General features: G+C 52.6%; 2 protein-coding genes across 2 annotated transcripts; both read right to left on the bottom strand.

The window, feature by feature from the left end:
- Nucleotides 1-2,881: 2,881 nt before the first annotated feature.
- Nucleotides 2,882-4,271, bottom strand: LOC120675564 (transcription factor RAX1-like). The gene is made up of 3 exons (XM_039956761.1): nt 3,942-4,271; nt 3,708-3,837; nt 2,882-3,577 (listed from the first exon to the last, which is right to left on the bottom strand). The coding sequence occupies exons 1-3, from the start codon at nt 4,075-4,077 to the stop codon at nt 3,076-3,078; spliced, it is 768 nt and encodes a 255-aa protein (XP_039812695.1). The 5' UTR covers nt 4,078-4,271; the 3' UTR covers nt 2,882-3,075.
- A 9,213-nt stretch (nt 4,272-13,484) lies between these two features.
- Nucleotides 13,485-15,492, bottom strand: LOC120673308 (zinc finger CCCH domain-containing protein 2-like). Its single transcript, XM_039954085.1, has one exon. It carries the CDS (start codon nt 15,338-15,340, stop codon nt 14,210-14,212), a length of 1,131 nt encoding a protein of 376 aa, XP_039810019.1. The 5' UTR covers nt 15,341-15,492; the 3' UTR covers nt 13,485-14,209.
- Nucleotides 15,493-19,549: the final 4,057 nt, after the last annotated feature.

The following is a 19,549-nucleotide window of genomic DNA, read 5'->3' as shown; positions in this document are numbered from 1 at the left end:
GCTGCATCACCGGGAAAAACCAGTATAATACACACATTAACAAACCGCAACTTGGGCGCCTACATAAAGTACGTGTTTATACGCTTGCGCTTGTACTGCATATGCAAATATAGTAGCACGCTGCACGCCCAAGACGCTACCGATCCACCAGTTATCCCGCGCATAATGACACCGCGGAACGGATCCGCGATGAGATTAAGAAATCGTCGCCCTCGCGCCTTATCATTTCGGAGGCCAAGTCAGACAACCAGCCAGCCAGGCCAAAGCAGGCTCCGGCAGTCCGGCAGGTGACTAATCTATTCTCCCACGGACAAGTGCGGGCAAACAGAGCTCCTTGTCGACTTGGGACGCTCCGGATCACCATCATCATTGACTTAAATTTCTATAAAAATGGAACAATTTTGCTGCACAGATGCATTGTTTGTTATTTTCTGATGAAGAAAAACGAGGTTCAGTTGACGAAGAGGGTGCCAGATTCTTCTCCATTTTTACCCCCCGCCGGCATGGTTGAACGTACATTGTTTTTGGACAGACGTCGCCACAAAGCCTATCTTAAGCTGCACCACGCGCTGTGTTCGCTTGGCTGTGGTTGATGGCTGGTGCTGATTTGTTACGAGAGAATAATACTACTAACTGGCTGGTAGTTGGTGACTGGTGCTGATTTATTATGAGAGAACAGTATTGCTGGCTGGTTGCCTGACAAGCCAAGTAAACACAAGCACATGTTGCCTGAAGTCTAATGTTCAGATAGAAGACAAACTCTGCGTTTTAGTAGAAGCAACAATCCATTGTGCATCCTCTCTCCAAAAAAAAAACAATCCTCCTGCAGCAAGTCAACTTTGAACCTCCTGCAGCAGCTACGGACGACGCAGCGCTTCCAACATTAACGGACATCTCTTGGAAGGACCGGGGATCTCACTTCCAGCCCATCGCAGCCCCTGTTTTTATCTGCTTTGAGAACCGTTCTCCGGCACTCTCGTGTTCTCCTCCTGTATGAAGCCACAACCCACATCATCCGAGAGGTTCATAGGCGGTCACAGTTTGGGGCAGAGCGAAGCCTTGATCTGGTAGTATAGAATCCTAGGACGGAGGACAAGTCTAGAACGCCAAGATGCGTGCACATCAAGGTCCATGCTCACCGGTACCGGTACGGCGAGTCTTTGACTTGATCGAAAGCTACACGCATGTCGACTTAGGAGCGAGTCTCTACCAAAGAGATGTCGTGTCGCTTTCTCGTGTGGGAATATTCAGAAAACCGGCGTCATGACAGGAGCCCCGGGCGGTGGAACCTCGCTGTCAGACCCAGCAAGTCCGCTCAGCCCCTCTTGCAGACTTGCAGTCTTGTTTAATTAAGCATATACGCTGGGCTAATTCAAAGGCGCCTCTCCTCGGCTCCTCCTCCTCCTGGCCTTTTGTGCTCCCCGGCCGTGTGATTCATGCGCGACGTGACCTGTCTAGCTTAACGGGGCGATGAGCTTGAGCGGATATGATCAGGGGGGGTTTTGGAGGGGATGTGATTAGGGAATAGGGAAGGTTTGGTGTCCAACTGTTTGGGCGACAAGTCGATGGAACTCTATCTCGTGATGTGCCTTTGTTTCTTCTCCTTTTGCTTTGCTTAAAAAAAAAGAGGGTTTGCTTCAAAAAAATGAGGGTTTGCTGTTCTTGAGAAAGGAAGTGGAGGAGAAATCAGTAACCGTGGTGTATACCCTTACACGCTCGCAACGGCCGGCCACACGAAGCATCATCTTCTGGTTCTCCAACGCATCAATTCTCATGCCTGTTCAACCAGAATTGTTTCTCTAGAATTGTTGGCTGCTGACTGGTTTTGAGAATTCTTTCTATTTGGCGAAGTGGGCTTCAGTTTACCACAGGTAAAAAGGAGTTAGGGCCCTCACCGTAATAAAATTAAAAACTGAATATAAGAACATGACCTTTGATTCCAGGTCTTTGGTGGTGAGTAATCTCCCCTTGCTTTTGTCAGCTGATGCAAACACAGCTCCGTGATCGATCACGCCAGAGCCTGCTGATAAGGATAAGCCCTCATCTCGCTCTTGTTTAACCAACCTCATCAGAGCTTCCTCTGTCCCTTTGCGTGGACCCCACCCCCCGTCCATCCAGTTTTGTTCTCCGGTGCGCCCATCACTGTCCCCTCCTCTTGATTTTCTGTTTCTCTTCTGTTTCGTCCCTAGGAGAGGACAGGGAGAGAGACACACACCTTGTGATCTTGTCATCATCATCAGTTCATCACCAAGGAAAAGCGAATCTTCAGATTGACGATGAACGGTGATCTTCAGCTAGCAGTCTAGTCACGCCGTGCGGCATGCAAATTTCGTGCTAAGGAATTGGCACGGGCATTCACAGATTCAAACATGCTGATGTCTACCCATCACGAAATTAGACAAAGCACAGCAGCAGCAACAGTGTAACCATTTGCAACAGGGTTTCCAATCGAACACGCACAGGAGTAGGCAGAACAAGATTCAGTGCGGTGGAGATGAGTTCGTCAGAGAGGCAGCTCCTCCAGCACAAGATATGAACAATCTCTTCTGGTAAGTACAATTTCCAGATTTCCACAAGCAACGAGATTGGGAGAGAGGACACTAATGTGGGTATGAGTAAGAGTAATTGAGGACGATGCCCGGCGTGGGAAAACTGAACATCTCTGAAAGCCATCACTCATGCACAGACTAGACACCAATTCAGACGCAAAAGCAAGAGCAAGATTTTTCAACTGAACCCACAACAGCTTGTATTTTCAGGTTGGGGGCATTTTAAAGTGAAGCGAGGATGAAAAATTCAAAGCACAAGTTAGTAATCACGAAAGAACATGTTTTTTTTCCAGATTTTTGCTAGAACGCGCCACATGGCAACACAAGCAACCGAAATGAACACCGCACGCGTTTGAAACTTTAGCGACGGCTATTTTTCTTTCCAGATGGCAATTGAATGTTTCAGCCAGAAAGTTCTCATGGCGACAAGAGTACGCGAGTTGCATGTGTCTGATAATCGAAGCGATCCCAAGAACATGTGCATGTTACCGATCCTACCGCTACTGTGATTTGAACACCGGTGGAGCTATACCAGCGACAAATTCGGGTCGAGAGGGTAGTAGTAGCCGCCGGGGAGCTGGAGGTGGTCGTCGGCGGCGCCGAGGCCGGAGCCGGCGCAGAAGTCCAGGAGGAACGACCCCTCGCCGCCGCCCACAGCACCGTTGTCCGCCGACCAGTTGGATGCCGACGACGCCGCGGAGGCCGAGGTGGAGCCGTCGGCGGCGGCGAACGGGTCGTCCCGGAACGCGGCCGGCGCCAGGAAGTCGTCGCAGGTGTACATCTCGGTCTTCACGGTCGGGATGGCGAGCAACGGGAACAGCGATGGCGCGTGCGTGGTGACGGTGGCCGCGGCCGGAGGTGCCGAGGCCGGCGCCGCCGGTAGCCGCGGAACGGATGGCGGGGAGCGGGTGGAGACGATGCCGGCGGTGGCTGCGGCGGCGAGGAGGCGCCTCTTGAGCTTGGTGTTCCAGTAGTTCTTGACGTCGTTGTCCGTCCTCCCCTCCAGCTGCGAGGCGATCAGCGACCACCTGCGTGCCCGCGCGCGCGCGTTGGTCAAAGACATGGCATCGTGGCATGACAAAAAAACGATCGAGAACCTCCATTTGCCGCTTGCTTGTTGAACGGGCAGAGAGAGGTGAGAGGAGGAGCGCGACTCACTTGCTACCAAGCTGGCTGTAGAGGGAGATGATGACGGCGTCCTCCTCGTCGGTGAAGCCGCCGTGGCGGATGTCCGGGCGGAGATAGTTGAGCCAGCGCAGCCTGCAGCTCTTGCCGCACCGCTTGAGCCCTGCGTCCGCGGGCGGCGATCGACGCACGCACGCACCAGTCAGTCGAGATCACTAGCGGATGACGCGTGCATAGTACCCGGCAGGGATCGATCAGGTAGCTCACCGGCTTTCTTGGGCATGGAGATCCAGTTGCCGCCGCTGCCGTGCCGCAGGACGTAGCTGCGCAGCGCCTCATCCTCCTCCGGCGACCAGGGGCCCCGCTTCACGGCCGCCCTGTCGCAGCACGGCGTCCTCCCCATTGGCGCACCCCCGTCCTGCGCGCTCCTCCTACGCGCGCGAGCAAGAGGGAGAGGACGAGGAGAAGAGAGGACACGGCGGCTGGGAGAGGAGAGGTGAGGACACCGGCTGTTGTGCTGGGGGAGCAGGTGCCAGGTGGTACTTGTACCTGTCCTTGCATTGTGGGTCTGTGGTTCGATGCAGCAGCCATCTCTCTCGTTCTCTACTGCAGGAGCGCAAGCAGAGTCTTTCAAAAATGGTGGTGCTTGGACAAACGAGGTGAAAGCTGAAACTGAAAGGAAGAGACAACAGAGCGTGTCGGGGGAAAAGACGTGTGGACTGACCGATCCTGCAGCGCGGTTTTCCCATCCCGAAATTGATCCCCCTTTCTTCCCCCCTTGTCGGCCTGCCTGGGCAGTTTCTGCCGCTTTTCACAGCACCCTTTTTGCAGTTGCAGGTTGCAGCCCTTCTGGGCGATCAAGGAGTTCAGGATCAACTTTTGGTACAAGTATCACTGACATGATCACGCGCACGGCACCCTGGGGTTAAGTAGAAAACCACCAACAGCAACAACGTTTCACTAATCAAATTACAGAGATCCTGCTAATTACTACTGCTGGTCAGGATTCATGCTCAGTACCAGATCACCTCTCAGGTCTCACAGATGATCACACAGAGAGAGAAAAGGCAAGAAAGTAGTATCACTAGAGTAATAACCTCCCTTTCTGTTTTGTTTGAGGAGAAACTGGTACCAACTGCATGCAACCAGTCAGGAGGAGATGATACAAAAGCAAGCGAGAATCAAAGTATCAAAGTGCTTTGGGGGATATGGTTAAAGCATGGTGTGCGTGCAAGTTTAAGGGGGGACGGGGACCCACGCACGGTCCAAGTCACGCCTGCAGTTTCAGTTTTTGCTCCTCAGCCGGCCGGCACGCGCAGGCACGGCGTGGCAGAAATGCCTGCTCCAAGTTGGAGAGCGCCCGGTACTCTCGTCATCGACTGACCGCCTGGTCGTGGCCATATCCTTTCCTGCAGCTGCAGGCTGGCACGAACACGCCGCTCGAGTTCCACAACTTGATCCTTTGGCTTCGCTCTCATTCTCGCAGAGTTTTGCCGTTCCCCCTTCTTTAAGAACAGAGCTACTATCCCGGAACCCTGCAGTTCTTTTTTTTTTTTTGAAATAAAGCAGGAGCACTGCTATGGTATATAAGAAGGAAGGAAGCAAGTGAGTGTTACAGTAGGTTTAATATTATATGAAACAAGACGAACTCAAACTGACACACGCTCCCTGAACGGACAGAAACAAATACAGGGACACAAAACAACTCAGAGACAAACACTACGTGAAAGGATAAAATCTTCATGGGGAACCCAGCAGTTCATGGCTTCATGCAGATTTACAATGCTGCAATGCATCATGAGATGGTCCCGGGTCCCAACAGAACAAGCAACTTTTAGCAGAAAATCGACTCCAAAATCAACTGATCAGGTACAGCCGTACAGGTGAGTTCTTTTTAGCAGCCATACATTTCTTTTTACAGTTGGAGGTGATTCTTTCAGCTAGGGCTTATGGAGATGATTTTTTTTTGAAAAGTTGCTTATGGAGATGATTACTTGGATCTTAAAAAAAATCTTTTTTTTGCCAAATGATTACAGACCCGTAGACAGTCTGTAGTAATGCAGTTCTTGTAGCTTTCCGGTGTTTTTTTTGAAGCAAATAGCTTTCCGGTGTTGCAGCCCATCATTACAGGCACCAATCATGCGATTTGGTTTGGATTAGAGCCCATCAGTGTCGCCATTGTCTGTCTGTCATCTCCAAAGGGGACTAATCTTCAAAAAAAAAATCTCCAAAGGGGACAAAAATCGGTAGAATTGCAGGGGCGTCCCGATCAAATTGGGGGCCCTGTGCGAAATCCTAAGATGAGGCTCTAATAGTCTAGTAAAATCAAATAACAGTAATAAGTAACATATAAATAGGATATTTCAAGAATTTTCGTACCTGTTTTTCACTTGAAGAACTTTATTCTTTGGGCATTCTTTGAAATAAAATCTTCAATGATGCGCTCATAATTAATCTTCTCCAGCATATCACTCTCAAGTGCTATCATAGCCAAATCATTGAGCCTTTCTTGTGTCATTGTAGAACGCAAGTAGGACTTTAATAGCTTCAATTTTGAAAAGCTTCGTTCCGCTGATGCAACAGTTACAGGAATAGTCAACAAAACTCTATAAGCAATACTTGCATTTAGAAAAAGCAATCATGTCGCTTCAAAAATTTCAGAATTTCAACTGGCCCCATATTATCTTTAGGGATGAAATCTTTAAGGAACCTCAACTCCACATATAGTTCACTAGCATCAATATCGGATTTTCCATCTTTTGTAAGGGCAGCCTCAAGATTCTGACAAGATGATTTCAAGCTCTTAGTATCCAATGATTTCACTTACTAGGACATCAAAAAGACCTTGCCCAGCTGTATCATTTACATCCAAAAATCCCATAAATGATTCTTCAATTTTGACATCATTTGAAGATAAATCCACATATCTTATGATCAAAGACATTTGTTCTTGGTGGCTTGCATCAGGGGTACAATCAAGAAGGACAGAGAAATACTTTGCACTCTTTATTTTCTTAATAGTTTCAAACTTAATAGCAGAAGCAAGTAGGTGTATCAACTCATTCTGAATTCTAGGTCCCAGATAATGGACATGAGTTTCTTCGTTCATAATACGACGAACATGCTCTTGAATAACTGGATCAAATTCAGCCAACATTTCAATCAAACCCAAAATATTTCCATTACTATCATCATATAGTTTGCTATTATGGCCACGAAATGCTAGACTATGCTTGGCTAGAAATTTTACAATAGCCACTATTCTGAAGAGAACTTTTCTCCAGTGCTCTTTTTCTTTCTCAAGTTGTCGTTGAGCAGCCTTATCAATACCTCTACCCTTTTCCAAGTTATTACGGAGATCATACCAGGTAGTCATATTCAAAACATGATCAGAACTTGTTTCATGCTCTCTAAGTCTTTCATAAAGATGTGTCCAATCATTAAACCCATCATTTGCCAACTGACCTTTCTGATGCCCATTTGTAAATAATTTACAGCTGAAGCAAAAAATTCTATCTAGATATTTGGAATAAACAAGCCAATCTCTATTGCACTCCTCCCTATTTGGTAGGATTCTAGTATAGGATCGTGCAGAAAATCTTCTATTATATTTATCCTTAGGACCTTTCTTAATGGATAAATCTCTTTTAGGAACCTTTAGTGCTAAAATGTCAACCTGCCTAGGATCAAGGGAATCCCAATACCTTGGATCAAATATGTCAGGCGAAAAAGAAGTATCATCAACATTGGTATCATGAGAAGAACTATCCAAGTTAACATCAATGCTAGTGCCATCCATGTAATCACCATTGTTAGGAACTTCCTCAATGTTTTCTATCTCTATCTCATCTGTAGGAACAATGTTTTCTACATGTGTCTCACCATCATTTGGTTCATTGGCATCGGGAACACTAGTATTTTGTGTAGTGCCCTGCTCTTGATCAAGTGTCTGATTATTCTCGGGGTGAGAAACTTGTGGCTCTTTTCTAATAAACCTTTCCATTGCCCCTTTCTGAGATTCAATTAATTAATCTATTCTTTGTTTCTTTCTACGCTTTTGATAGCCGGAATCATATTTTCTATGTTGTTTTGCCGACGACATGACTTGCATTTGCAATGGAAAGAACAAAATTAATCGATGTATTTTAATCATCAAGACATCAACATAATTAAACGAGGAAAGAAGAAAATAATACGGAATTAAATCTTACTCTTGGGCTGGCCTTCCTCCTTGGCGAGTGCCTCTGCAGGTGCAGCCAATTGCAAATGCAAGCAAGGATGAAACACACTTGTGACCTGCAAGGGAATTGGAAACGGAATTTTATTATTTGAATGCAGATGGGCGTTGGGTGGTTTGGGCCCTGACACGAGAGACGAATCCTACTCAGTACTCACCCGTCAATGTCACTGGCGCCACCGGCCGCGATGCTGCTTGCCTGCTTGCTTTGGAGTTGGACGTAGCGCACGTGCAGGGGCTAAGGGCGATGGCCGATGGGGCGATGGGCTGCCGGCCGGCAGGGGCGATGCCTGCTGCGAGCGCGATGGCGATGGCGAGGAACGGAGGAAGCCAAAGCGTCAGTTAGATTTCCCGTCGTGCGTGCGCCCAGAGAATTGGAAGGCTTCCGATCGGTTCAGCTTCCATCAATTTGGGCCTTGTTTTTATACAAAATGGGTTGCAAACTCATGGAATTGAAATCTCCTATACTACTATATACTAAGATGTACTTAATATTTTAGGGGCCCTTCAAATTTGGGGGCCCTGTGCGGGTCGCACAGCCCACACGGGCCCTAGGACGCCCCTGTAGAATTGTTTACGACTTTGTGCGCAAGACGAACGGGGGGATAGGATAAGGAAACGACTAAGAATCGGTGCAAGGGCAGACGATTAAGAATCGGTGCAAGGAAGGACCCAGCACCGATCGTGGGCCCGCAACCGAAGGCCCTGATTGTGACATGACCTGGGCTTTCATGGCACGAAAGAACTCCCCGGCCCCGACCGAGGCGGCTCGTGGGCCATCCTCATCGCAGATTTAGAGCGGGCCGCTTTTCCTTGTGCTGGGCCTAGGCCTGGCAGCTTGCCCGTGAACTAAAACGTGTCCTCCGGCCCATGTAATTTTAGCCCCGCGCTCTCCGTGTTCGACGGCCGATACAGCCGTTGCTCGGCTGCAGTTTTACGAGTACCGAGTTTGTTGTAGCTGGCCCCACCACCAACTACTAGAGCATCGCAGCCACGCAGGAAGTAGCTCGCGGAGTAGCGTCCTTCAATTCGCCGCCACAAGACAACGGCGTAGTTTGCATGACGTGCCACAGGTCGAGAAGTTGAGATTCGATAGAGGCGACGGAGGAGACAGCGGAGCAGCCAACACGATGAGCGTGCCAAAACAGCAAAAGCAAAAAAAGCCAAAAACTGCACGAGTTCCGACTTCGGAGTTGTGGCCGTAACTGCCAGTACAGTCTCTCTCCATCCGGTGTCGGCTACAAACTTGCGATACAGTTTTTCAAAGAGAAAAAAAAAGAGTTGCAAATTGCAATACAGGCTGGATGGCAGCTCCGGCTCACGATCATCCGCAGCATAGGATGTGGAGCCATCCATCGGCCCGCGGCCCGCGGGCCGCGCCATGCATTAGCATCAGCTCTTCCGCCTCTTACGGTTTGGTTCGCGCTCGGTACCGCCCGCTTACGGACGCCGTACGCGGGGGCAGGGCACGTGACCCGGCTGGGAGCACCACCTCCACCCGTACCCCATGCAGGCTAGGGCAACCTTATCCACACATGACACAACACACGCCCACGCACCCATCCACGGCGTGCAACGCATGCGCTGCTGCACCTCACGTGCTCCGTACGTGCGCGTACATGTCCGGCTGCCTCGCTAGCGGACAAGCCACCACGATGGACCGACCGACGGGTGGGGTTGCTGCTCCTGGTACTGCAGCGCCGCACACGAATCCAGCAATCCTCCTACCACTAGCTACCAGCGGCACGCCGAGCTCAGCCTGGGTGCCACGTCCGGGTGGGAGATATTTTCGAGTGGCCAACGTGGCAGCCCGACCCGTTCGGCCGTCGCCCTCCGCGCCGCGGCCCGCGGCGACCCAAGTTGGCCTTCCTCATCCTGTGGGTCTGCTGGTTGGTTAGTTACTGGTTTGTCCGTTAGCGAGGCGGATCGACTTGAGAAGGTACCAGCACTACTCTCGCTCGGCCCGGCCGGTCGTCCCTTCCTCACGCTCCGGCAACCACCTGCCCCGGCGCCATTCCGATCGCTGAAGCAAGGGCGGGGGCTGCATCGCCTCTGTCGCCGTCGTCCCGTCGGGATCGAGCCTCCCAAAGGCTACGGGCTTCGCTTCAGCGTGCCGTGTCTACCGGCGGCTGCCTGCCTGTAGGGAACGAACACCGGCCGAGCGGAAAAAGAACACCCCTCCAAATAAGCTCCTCCAATAAACCTTGGTGTTTGGAGGTCAAAAAATTTAGTTGGAGCTTATTTGGAGGTGCTAAAGTTCTATAGCATGCATGAATGCTGCAACGACCACCTGAGCGCTGGCCATTTCCGGTTTTCACCCGGCGGTGCGGCACGGAAAAGGTCGCCGCGGCGCGGGTCCAGCGGCAGCAGATTCGGGGACGGGATTTTCTCACGCGACGGCGACGTGCCCCCCTCCCTGTTGCAGCGCTGCAAGTAGCCTGGCCAGGGCGGACGTTCCAGTTGCCCCTGTTGCGGCGGATGCGGATAAGGATAACCACCGTGAGTCACCAGCGCGGGCGCCGGCGCACGCCCCCGCCCCTGGACGCGGTCCTGCAATCCTGCATGCCGGTGCCGGCGCGCGCTCGTCAGTCGTCGCGCCGGGCCTCTCTCCCCCGGCCGTGTGGTTTGTCGGATATCTAGCGGCAGCCCGTTCACGCCCTCAGGTTGTGCGGCCGATTCGAGACGTTCGAGCACCCATCCGGCCGTCGGGGCACCCGAGCGGCGAACCGGCCGGGGCGGGCCTGTGCTCTCGGACTTTACTGCGGCCAACACCAAACATGTGGACGGGGGCCGCCGATGGAGCGCAAGACGCCAAGAATCAAAGCAAGACGCGGACGCATCAAGTGGTCGTACTGCTTTGTGCTTGCATCTTGCTAGTCAAGTCAGTAGAGGAGCCCTCGCCCCTCGCCCCTCGCCATGGCGTCGTACGTACACTAGTTATCCTCTCCGGCTCTCGCTCCGTCGCTTTCTGCTCCGTCGTCCACCGCACACCGGATTGGGTTGCTTTGGCTTTTTTGCCACGCTTTTCTGCCGTACGGACAGCTGAGTAGTGGTGTGCTGTGTGGGGATGGAGGGGTAGGCCGGGCCTTCCCCTCTCGGTGCCGATGTCGATGATATCCTCTGCACTTGCATGGCTGCGTGGCTGCGCCTGCATCTGGGCCTTGTTTGGGTACGCTAGGAAACTAGCGCGCACGAATCCCGAAAAAAGAATCTCGCATACATGAAGCACTAAATGAAGTCTATTTGCAAAATCTTTTTAGGGATGGGTGTAACTTTTCGCGACGAATCTAATGACGGTAATTAATCGATGATTTGCTACAGTGATGCTACAGTAACCATCCTCTAATCGCGCGGTCAAAGACCTCATTAGATTCTTTAGGGTCACTAGCGCGGGGGTTCTGGAATTGGTTTTGTAAACTGGCTTTATTTAACACTGTAATTAACAGTCAAAGTGGCACTATATTTACTAGCGCTGGAATCCTAGCGCGCATCCAAACAAGGCCTCCCGAAGTTGGAGGATCAGGGAAGATGGCGCCCATATTGACTCTCGGCCAGATCTCATCCTCATGGTTCATGCATGCAAGGCCCTGCTACTTCCTCATTACCACTACTACTTCCTCACCAGCCCCGTCAAGGCCTGTCAAGTGTCAACTTTTACAGAAACAGCGGGAGATTGTCCGCTGGAACACAACTGGCATGTACTTTTCATAAGATAAACTTACGCCTTGCATGTAAAACATTGTATCACTTTTATTTGTATTTAATAATTATTATTCCACCATGAGTTAACTAGGGTCAAAAGATTCGTCTCGCAAATTATAGACAAAGTGTATAATTAGTTATTTTATTTTGCTACATTTAATATTTCATGCATACGTTCAAAGATTTGATGTGATATGAAATCTTGTAAAAATTTGGAATTTTGAAGACATCTAAATAAGAGCTTACTGGAGACTCACAAAGAACAGTTCTATTACTGCATTTTGCAAATAGAAGAAAAAAAATAAGAAATAGAGGTTATACTGGGAGTTTTTTTTTTTTGACTTGGGTTATACTGGGAGTTGATAAAGCTAGAGAAGGTAAAAACTGAGAGACCATGCCTGTCTCGTAAAACCAGACAGCCTACTCCACACGAGGACACCGCATGGCCACGAAGAACTCCGACCCCAGCCCAGCCGCACCCACCACCTGCTCCACTCCAGCCAGGCCTACGCGGCGAAAGCCGAGAGCCACAGGTGCAGTGCAACAGAAACAGGTTCCTCGCATTGCATTGCCTCGATTGCACTGGCACGTTCCGAGCGTCCTACAGTCTTTACAGCCAGCCCACCATCCACACCCTACGCCTGCTGCTGCTTGCTCCATGCTCCTGCCAAGCCGAAGATGGCCATCCACGCCACCCAACAGTGGACGCGCTGTGCGGCGGCCGGCGTGCGTGCCGGCGAAACGGAAGAAAAGTCGTCGCGATCCAGACGTCGCGTCGGATCGGACCTATCAGAGCCCCGGAGCTCAGGTCTCAGGAGCTGGTCTGGTCCGGCCGGGAGCGTTGCGCTTCGTTGTTGTAGCCATTATTGACCGTGTTTTGTAAAATTAAAAAAAAAACGAATATATGTATAGAGCACTAAACTAAATTTATTTGCGAAACTTTTTCATATATGAACGTAATTTTTTGAGATGAATTTAATGAGCCAAATTCCATCATGATTGGCTACAGTGATGCTTCGGTAACTGCGTCTAATCATGCTCTAATATACGATTAAAAACATCATTAGGTACAATAACTACTGCAGTGCCATAGTTGTTAAGTTGATTTTGTAATTACAGATCATTCAATACTTTGAATTAGTGGTAAAGAGCCAAAAAAAATTTCTGAAAAGTTTTACCCACCTCCCACCAAACACCGCCATTGTCCCCTCCGATCTTGCCCGATGCTGCCTCGTTGCATCTGGGCGACGCGACGTCCATCAGACCATCAGCCCCCGCTTCGTCCCCATCGCCGGCCCCAGCCGCGCGCTCGCCTCCCCGTCTCCGACGGCGGCGACAGCTCTGCCCCGCGCCACCGCCGCACCGCACTCCTGTACGCGCACTGCTGCTCTACAGATCGCGGACGTCACAACAGTCGGCGCCGAGCGCCGAGCGCCGAGCGCCGAACGCGTCCTTTTTTTTGTGTGTGTTGTGGAGCTTGTTCGGCGCGCAGTGGGTCTTGGAGCGCCGGAGCCCGGAGGGGAGGCCATCTGTGTGGCGGAGGACCAGCGGCAGCGGGCAGCGTACCGCGGCGCATGTGCAGCGGCGACCGACAGCGACGGCACGCGGCCGCGCGAACTTTTTTTTCCCCCCGCCGCGGGGGAAAATGACCGGCCGGCGACTCCCGTGAAGCCGGGGGCGGGGGCACCCGCCGGTCGCGCTCGCGGGAGTTTCGACGGCACCATCGCCGCCACTGTTCCAACCATCAACGCTGCACTGCACTTGGCCTTGGCCGTCAGAAGACTACAAGAATCTCCACCAGGCACATCGAAGAATGCTCTATACAAACTTAAAAAAGAACATAGTACCACAGAAGAGAAACGCGGATCATCGGTGCGATAAACAAGGATTGGCCATTCACATGAGCAAAAGATTACACGGGAAATTCACCTCCAATAGCGGGTGAATGAGATTACATCTACTAAACAAAGCTGGTACAAAATATGCTGTTGGGAATGAGGATCTTAATAAACAGAGATTAGATCAACAAAATGTGGGTAGTAATCAACAAGGTTGAAATCGATCAACTAGCCGATGCATGATAATGCACAAACGATGAACTTTAAACATCATCAAACTAGCATACTCCGGAATCATAGAAATTAAGCAGCTAGAGCGGGCGGCCGGCCGCCGCCGTGCCCGCTTGAAATCCGGCCGTCTTCCGTCCGTCTTGATGGGCCACCATCAACCGCCCGCCATGCTTGCCTCCACACCCTATGCACAACAGAGGACACAGACCACCACCTAATACATTTCTACTTACTTTTTTCTCGACTATTTTTTTGGATATTTTCCACTACCTCAAGAACCCCAAAACAAATCCACCCCTCCTTCCACCAGCTTGCATCCTTCTTCTACCGGCCAAGAATATTCACAAGGCGATAGATATGTACAGGGGGAATTAGCGCATGAAACTGGAAGCAACAAAAGAAGACCGATTTTTTTTTGGATGCCATTCTTCTCGATCACGGCTTACCACCACCTTTCTCCAAGCCATTGCCGTCGCCATGCCACCTTGCCACTCACAAAAGACGTCAAGAACGACTGACCAGCCGCCTCAGTTGATGAGATCGGAGACCCACCCCACGTCGGGGCCTCCGGTTGCGGCCGTGGCGTCGCCGGAGACGGCGCCCTCCCTGCTCAGCCTCTCGAAGACCTTCGCGCGGAGGGCTCGGCCAGACTCCACCCTCTGCACGGGCTCCTCCTCGCCGCCGATGAAGGAGACATCAAGCGGCTCCAGGTTGGCCATGAAGCCGCCCATGGTCGTCGGGGTGGAGGGCAGGCTGTAGAGCCCAGCCGCCGTGGGCGATCCGTACGCGACGGCGGAGGACGGGTAGCCGGACCACCCGCCGGCCGGGGACGAGTTGGCCTTGCTGAGGCGGAGCTGGCGCAGCGAGGCGAGGACCTCGTTCACCGGGGACACGACGCCCGGCCAGGAGCCGCGGCTGAAGGCGGCGGCCCCGTCCGGCGACAATGGCGGGGAGTCCGACGGGGGCGACTTGGGCGGCGACATGAGGGTGCTGGTGGGCGAGGACGACATGATGCTCTTGGTGAGGTAGGTCTCGAACGCCTGGCGCCGCAGCGGGGAGCCGTCGTAGGACTCGGCGAGCGGCGAGGCCGCGGCGCCGGCGCCCCTGGGGCTGGACTGCTGCGCCAGGAGCACGCGCAGCTGGTCCGGGGTGTGGGCGAAGAAGCAGACGCGGCGGCGGCAGGCGGTGCCGTCCTTGCAGGGCTGGGTGCGGTAGCGCGCCGGGTGGAGCCAGCACTCGAAGACGCCGTGCGCGAAGTCGCAGGCGTCCCCGCGCTTGCACCCGCCCTTGCGGAAGTCCGGGCAGGCGGTGCCGGAGTAGTGGTACTTGCGCGGGTCCCGGCGGCGCGCCTTCTCCCCCGGGTGCGCGAAGGGGCACTCGGTCCAGTCGTGGCTGCGGGCGCGCGCGCACCGCCGCACCTTGAACTCGTACATGCGGAACTCGTCGGAGCCGTAGCCGTCGACGCCGGCCGCCATCGCCGCCGCGGCCGCCGCCTCGTCGTCGTCGGCGCCCGCGCCGGCGTCGTTGCACGGCAGGTACTGGCGCAGCGCGGCCAGCAGGTACGGCGTCATCTCGTCACCGCCGCCGACGTCGACGCCGCTCACCGGAAGGTGTTGCGACCACGGCGGGACACCCACGCCTTCGCCCATCATCATCATGGCTGGCTGCTCACTGCTGCCTCGGCTAGGATCGTGGGGGCTTTCCCCTCCGCTCGGGTGGGTGGTCTACGGGGATCTCGTGGACTCGGCTTATCTCTCCACTGGAACTGGGACACTGCGAGGTTGGGGACGGGGGCGACGAGCCCGACGCGGCGCGCGCTTATAAACTGCCCGCTAACCACGGTCGCGCCCTCGGGGCGCGAGCTGCCCGCGGTTAGCTAACCACGGTTAAGGCGGACTGCGGAGTCCCCAAGAGCTAACGCCGTCAGTGCTCTGTTACGAGAGATAGGGCATGGCCCACGGTCAGCGGCTGTTCCGCGCAGCAGCCGGGGAGGAAAAGATCGCGCGAAGAGCGGACGCGTGGGGGGCGAGGAGGGAAGGTGTCAGTGTCAGGCATGCGGAGGGCGAGGTGGAGCCACGGGGCTGCCGGTTCGCCGGTTCGGGACACGTCGGGAGGGGAGGCGTGGGGAGCGCGGCCCCTACGATGCTTGGCGCCCCGGCAAGGAGAGCCAGGCCCAGGGAGGCAGCCGCAGGATGGAGATATTCCCGTAGGTTCCAGAAACCTGGGGTAAGGGCTAGCGCCCCTGTTTTAGACACATACGTATAGTAGTATGCCGGAGGTCAGGATGGCACCCGGCGCTTGTGGGTTCAAGGGAACGGAACCTGCATTGCCGCTGGCTGGCTTTTCGTTTGGCGGTATTCCCGTGTTGGGAAGCGGTGAAAAAATATCCAGGGCTTGTGGATAAGGATAATGTTGGCCCTTTTTTGTCTACTGTGTTATTTCTTTTGATAATTTTTTGCAGTACATATATATAACTAAATAAACCCGTTACCTACCCTAGATTTCCATCATTCTTTGCCACGCAAATTGCAGTACCAATTTCTGTTTCTTAGTGATCCAACCGTCCACGTACTACTGCACCGCGGGCGCCACGTCGGCGCGGCGCCCATGCCGGAGCCCACGCCCCGCCACACCGGGGCGCTACGTGGGCCGCGGCCCGCGGGGCGGACCACCTGCCCGTGATTTTTTTTCTATCGGGCTAAGGCCAGACGAGGGGGCTCTCCGACCCGACGACCCCAATCAGGTCCCACCACCGCGTGGTACGATGGCACCCCGTGGGAAGCCCCATGGTCTCGCAAGCGAAACCGGCGCCGGAGCCGGCGCCGGCGCCTCGTCCCGTCATGTGCCGCCCATATTCATCAATTGTTTGGAGATCTTGATGCGTGCCGCAGGATGGGCGTCCATAAGATCGGGCGGTTGTGGTCGAGCCGCGGATGTGCGGCGGCGAGGACCGGAACGGCCGGGGCAAAGGCGCCAGGACGCATGACGCGGGCAAGTTGTCTCTCCCAGCGCAGCGACCCTGCGAGCCGACGGCCGCGCTCGCGCCAGCGACGGCGGCGGCACCACACGGGCCCGTTTGGTTTACGTAGCATGAGTAGCGCAACAAAAAGCAATCTTACATACATAAAGTATTAAATGAAATTCATTTGCAAATTTTTTTCACAGATAGGTGTAATTTTTCGCGACGAATTTAATAATAATAATTAATTGATAATTTGCTACAGTAATATTACAGTAACCCATCTCTAATTGTGCGGTCAAAGACCTCATTAGATTCATCTCGCGAAGTAGCGCAGAATTGTGGAATTAGTTTTTGTAAACTGGCTTTATTTAGTACATCTAATTATTAGTCAAAATTTGTGTTATTTGTGCTATTTGTCTTCACATCACGTCACGTCACGCGCAACGGCGGCGGCGATAGCAGCAAAAGAGGCTGTCGGTTACGATGACGGCGAGACCAGACGACAAAAGCCGGGGCACGGGACGCCGGCCGCCGAACGACGGCGGTCCACGCGGCGGGGGCAATCACGAGATGTGTCGCGCGCCCTCGAGCGGAGGCGCCCTCTCCCCCCGGAACCCCGACACGCCCATGCGCCAGCGCGACGAGCCGACGACGACGCCGACTCCGCACGGAGCCCGCACGGCGCCCCTCCAAAAAGGAAAAAAAAATCACCAAGAAAGAGCGGCAAAGATAAAGATGCGCCGCTCGGGATGGCACGGCACCGCCGGTCCTGTAGCAGCAGTTGAACCCCTGTGTGTGTGGTTTCCATCGGAGACTTGAATGGGCGCGCCGTGCCGCCATAAAACAGGACCATTCCTGTTAGTGCTGACCGGCGGGGAGCAGTACGTAGCACGCACGTTAAGATGGCCCATGCTACCGCCTCTCCTCCTCTCCATTCATGGTGATCATCTTTGTCCGATCCGGTGGTGGTGTGCTAGTGCCATTGGATTGGTCGAACTCACCGCGCTTGTGTCACATGAAACCCGCCCGGCCGGCCACCATGACTGACTGCTTCAGCCTCACGCTCCCCGGATGCACGGTCCGTACGTGTTGAGGCGGAACCGATTTGTGTTCCGCTCCTTTCTTGTCGTTTATTTAATGTAAGGTGGTGGTGCTGGTACTGTGCACGCATCTACACCGACACAGTTGCTTTCCTATCAAACGACAAGAGCAACCGCATCGCTGGCTTCTCATGAATTCTTCCTCGGCGAGTCATGCAAGCAACACAGGTGCCCAGGAATCCAGGATGCCCTCGCCATGGCGGGCCGCGCGTGGCAGCTTGCAGGCTGGCTTTGCTCTGCCAGTACATGCTCCCGCGCGCTAGCTGTGTCACTTCGAGCAAGCAAGGCACCTTTGCTTGGCTTGAGCGGCTCCGCTCGCTTGCTCCCCGGCCTAGGCTCTTGTTCCCTCGCTCCCTAGCCGCCCTGCTAAAGCCGGCCGAGTGCTGTCGCGCGACCACTGAGCCCGTAGCATGGTAATGAATAGTAAATTTTGACCGCTAATTACGGTGTCAAACAAAGTCAGTTTACAAAACCAACTTTAGAACCACCGCGCTAGCGACTCTGAAGAATCTAATGAGGTCTTTGACCGCGCGATTAGAGGATGGTTACTGTAGCATCACTATAGCTAATTATCAATTAATTACCGTCATTAGATTCGTCGCGAAAAGTTACGCCCATTCCTAAAAAAATTTTGCAAATAGACTTTATTTAGTGCTTCATGCATGCTAGATTCTTTTTTCGGAATGTGTGCGTGCTAGAATTCTAGCATTGCCAAACAAGACCACTAGCACTCATCATTCCCACGCTGGACGAGGGTCTGACAAGCTCCCCCGGCTTTGCATCAATCCCGGTCCCGGCCTTCCTTATCCCTTCGAGCTCTTTCCAACCCTACAAGCAGCTTTACCCCCCGGCCCCGCGGCCCGGCCTCCTGGGGCCGCGGCACGCGCCATTCCTACTGGTTAGCACCGCAAATGGGTTGGAAACCAAACTATAACAACACCAATCCATTCTTATTAGAAAAATCAATATTACCCACATCATTCCAAACCACCTTCACCACAAACTAATTCAACCCAAACATTTCAGCTCATGATGTAATAAACTATTAGCCAACCCAATAAAAACTCATTTTCCAAAAAGAATTTGTAGTGTAGATTTTGCCATATCATTTTGCACAGAGTAGCTGTCAGTTATACTGAGCCGTCTTCAATAAATTTCCGTTAATTTCGATAAAATTTTATAGTGTGAACGTGATATTTTATTTTTAAGGTCCGGCTCTTGATATGGGACCCACGTGTGATTCCAGCCACACTGCTTTGCACAAAGTAGCTGCTAATCATACCGAGTCATCTCCAACAAATTTCAGTCAATTTTGATAAAATTTTATAGTGTGAACGCGAGGTTTTATTTTTAGGGTCCGACTCTTGATATGGGACCCACGTGTAATTCTAGCCACGTTGCGTTGCACAGAGTAGCTCCTAGTCATACTGAGTCATTTACAACAAATTTCAGTCAATTTCGATAAAATTTTATAGTGCGAACGTGATATTTTATTTTTAGGGTCCGGCTCTTACAGGACCGACATTTATATATAATCATATTGTCTTGCATAAAGAATCTATTTCAGCCCACCCAATCCATATTTACATAGAATCCACTCCACCCACCCTATTATGTAATATAACTCATTTAAATCCACTCAAACACAATTCATATTAAAATCCAATCCATTAAACTCATTTCAACCCATACCACTAGTACCGGCTGCTTGAGTGAGAGCCAAGACTCGTCGTCATTGGTCATGGACCTTGGATGCGCAAACACGGCATTGTGCCTTTGGGGCAGGCGGGTCAGCACAGAGCGCT

This window comes from Panicum virgatum, chromosome 5N (assembly GCF_016808335.1).
Source record: "Panicum virgatum strain AP13 chromosome 5N, P.virgatum_v5, whole genome shotgun sequence".
In the NCBI taxonomy this organism is placed as follows: Eukaryota; Viridiplantae; Streptophyta; class Magnoliopsida; order Poales; family Poaceae; genus Panicum; species Panicum virgatum.
This window is presented reverse-complemented; position numbering and strand designations above follow the sequence as displayed.